The 3566-nt window shown below is 30.4% G+C and overlaps 1 protein-coding gene across 1 annotated transcript; it reads right to left on the bottom strand.

Annotated features, from left to right (window-relative positions):
- Positions 1-505: 505 nt before the first annotated feature.
- Positions 506-2523, bottom strand: LOC147948459 (putative pirin-like protein At3g59260). The gene is made up of 7 exons (XM_087481891.1): positions 2024-2523; positions 1871-1920; positions 1736-1774; positions 1602-1630; positions 1436-1498; positions 1253-1353; positions 506-1163 (listed from the first exon to the last, which is right to left on the bottom strand). Exons 1-7 carry the CDS (start codon positions 2110-2112, stop codon positions 674-676), a joined length of 861 nt encoding a protein of 286 aa, XP_087338017.1. The 5' UTR covers positions 2113-2523; the 3' UTR covers positions 506-673.
- Between the last annotated feature and the right edge of the window lie 1043 nt (positions 2524-3566).

Raw genomic sequence — 3566 nt, forward strand, 5'->3', positions numbered from 1 at the left:
TTATGTAAGGACTTGTTCTTAATTTATGCTTTCGTCGGTTTAAGTGAACTTAGGGCATGATTACTGGTAGTTCTCTTAGGAGTACTCTTAATTAAAAATTAAAAAGTAATAATAAAATAATAATATAGGAAGGTAAAAGATAAGCAACGCTTCTTCATATAGAATCGAAAGAATCGATTCTCTTGGCAACCACCACATGTGGCAAGTTTTAATAGGCTAATTCTTTTTTCTCAGATTTATTATTTAAATAAATAATAATATTAAAAAAGTAATTAAAATATATTATTTGACAACCACGACATGTGGCAAGTTTTAATAGGCTAATTCTTTTTTCCCTGATTTATTATTTAAATAAATAATAATATTAAAAAAAAAAGTAATTAAAATATATTATTTTGATAAATGTCTTTCTTTTTGTCTTTTGTGAAAAATTATTCTTTAATCCTAGTGAGGGTAAACAAATATAGTTGGTTCATTAAGACGAAAAAGAAAATTAAGCTTCAAATCGTTAAAACATTATTGTGAATCAATTTATTAAAAACGTAGCATGTGTTTTTATTATTACGGACAATGATAAGATATAGAAATAGAATGTAAGATTAAAACCGTGTGCGATAAGAAAAGAAAACCTAATAAATATAACTGCATGTCTCTGGTTATTGCTTCAAACTCTTCACTGTGACCTCCAAGACTTAGCCATCTCAAAGCCATTCTTGGCGTTGCGATAGTCGTCAATTGTCATATCAATATCAGCCTGCGAGTTCATCACAAATGGCCCGTGCTGAAACACAGGCTCGCCGATCGGTTCCCCTGCAATCAACAAGAACCTCAACGGCCTAGAGCTTGATGTATTCTCCACGCTAACTTGATCCCCTCTTCCAAATACCACAACATTGTGTGCTTCTACTGTGGAAGAGTCCGAGGAGCTAAACACGCCTTCATCGCCTTCTAGAACGTAGGCGAAAGCAGTCCATGACTCTGGAATGGTCTGGTTGGTTTGAGCACTTGGGTCGAGAGTAACGTCAAGGAACATGATTGGTGTTTCTGTGTAGCAAGGAGACTTGACTCCCATCGACTCTCCGGCTATGATTTTGACCTCTACTCCATTGTCCCATGCTCTACGAATATATGAATTCGGTATTTCTCGGTTTTTTGGCCAGATCCTGTCATAAAACCAAACAAAAGATATCTTAAAACATTGAAAAAGATGAATATAACTAGAATCTTTTATCATGAAGAATTTTTTTTGTACATCTTTTGACTGGAAGGGAGGTTGATCCAGAGTTGTATGAGACTGTTAGCTTCTTCTTGAGGCATTTCAGAATGAATAAGTCCTCTTCCTGCTGTCGTCCACTGCAATATAATAACCAAAATCAAAAGGATGCAACAAGAAAGCTTAGTAGTAAGAGTATTTTAATTATGTTTATTGTTTCACCTGAACATCTCCTTCTTGGATTGTACCTCTATGACCATTACAGTCTTGGTGAATGAGGCCTCCCTATATTGTACAAGTTAAATCGATATCCAAGTAAGCAAAAGTAGAAAAGGCTTTTAATTATTGATTTAAATCATGGATGAAGAAGATATATATATGTTCTCACCTGCAACATGTATGTCACACTTTCAAAACCTGTGTACACAGTTGATCCAATTACATCAGGAAAATTAGAGACCAGAGGAATTAAGCAGATGTACGTAGAAAAAAAAAAATAATAATAATAGGCGTGAATTTGACCTCTGTGAGGATGATCTCTGAATCCACCAGGAGGTGAAACTGAATCAAGAAACAGAGCAAATCAGAACAAACAATAAGTAAACATCAAAATCAAAAAATTTAATTCACACATTGGGGAAGTAAAAAGAATGTTACAGGAAAGTTCAGCAAGCGAGACGAACGGGTCCAATAACTCATGGTTTGTCCTGAATTAACCATGCAACAAGAAAAATAAATGAAACTTGAAGGTGAAGAAGCCATTGGATTATACATTAGAAAATTGATAAACAATAAAAAAAGCAAACTCACTTCGTGATGCCTTGTCTAATAACATTACCAGCACCACCGTCGTTCTCAAAATTTGCATAAATCTTCTTAACAACCTGTCTCTCTGACATGGTGATGATGTCCTTTGTGTCTTTTGTCTCTCTCTGTTTGAGTGTTTGTGTGTTTATTTTTGGCGTGCGTACACATATTTATATCACAAAAACAAAGACAAAAAAAGAAATAAATAAAAAAATCTCGTTTCCATAAATGTTTGATTGTAATGTATTTTACCAATTTATCATAAATGTAAACTTTCTATAGCTTTGTCGAAAATAAAAAAAAAAAAAAAAAAAAAAAAAAAATTCTATAATATTTTCTTCTTTTAAACATCAAAGGATAGGAAAATTAGCTTTTGATGTTAAAGAAAATAAAATAAAAATATAGAAAACATCCCAAAATTCATTATTGTCGTTCAAGAACTTCTTTTTTTTTGCAGATATAATGAATTTTAGTAAAATACATAATAATATAAGTAAATTCCCTGAATTAACATTTACATTCTAAATACTTTACATTTTAATAAAATATGTTTTTCGGAATTATTATTATTTTGAAAATAACATTCTTTTTTGTAAAAAAAAACATTCTTTTTTGTAAAAAAAAAACATTCTTTTTTGTCACATGAAAAAAAACCCAGATAACTTGTACGACGACGTATGATGTATAAATTTATGTATAAAACCAGATAACATGTATATTTAGACACAAAATCAAAAGTTTATGTATAGAATTCAAATATTTTAAAATTGCATGTATGTTTAAGCACAGTGAATAGTTCGATGTATAAATTCAACACATTGTAATTGTCCAGGTATGCAAAAGCCGTTTTTCCCAAAATGATCCAAGCATCTCATCAATCTATTAATCTAATCCAAAAGCTGGCATTATTTTCAAGACACGATTGGCATCATTTCAACGGAACTTCTCTAGTATTATTACACCAATTCCCGCTAAAGTAACTCAAAATTGCATTTTTGAAAAGAGTAAAAAGTGTGACCTTAGAGCATCTCCATTGGTTAGCAACTTCAATATTGATGGAATCTAGGATCTCCTTTCGAAGCCGTTATTCCTCACGATCTTACAAGATTTTGGAACATTTAACAAGATTTTAAAAAACCAATCAACAAAACTATATAATATTCTGTAGCAATCCTTAAAACATTTTTACTTATTCACTTTTGATGATTTTGTTGAAGTCTTTAAAATTCTTTATAAATTACAATCCAATAGCTAGATAGTATTCTATAGATTTGTTGATTAGTTTTCTAAAATCTTGTAAAATCTCTTAAAATACTCCAAACAATCTTTGTATTTTTGTGATACTTTTCCTAACTTTATTTTGTGAAGAAAGTGTATAAAATCATGAACTAATAACATAATAATTAGATTCATTAACAATTCTAGATTCTTTTGTTTTAATTGAATAACACAAAACTTTTAATGACTTTATAAAAGTTTGAATCCAATAAATCAAATTTGTTAAGATTTTAAATGACTTTTTACAAATCACAAACTAATAATACTA

Source organism: Camelina sativa, chromosome 2 (genome assembly GCF_030686135.1).
Source record: "Camelina sativa cultivar CO46 ecotype springtype chromosome 2, ASM3068613v1".
In the NCBI taxonomy this organism is placed as follows: domain Eukaryota; kingdom Viridiplantae; phylum Streptophyta; class Magnoliopsida; order Brassicales; family Brassicaceae; genus Camelina; species Camelina sativa.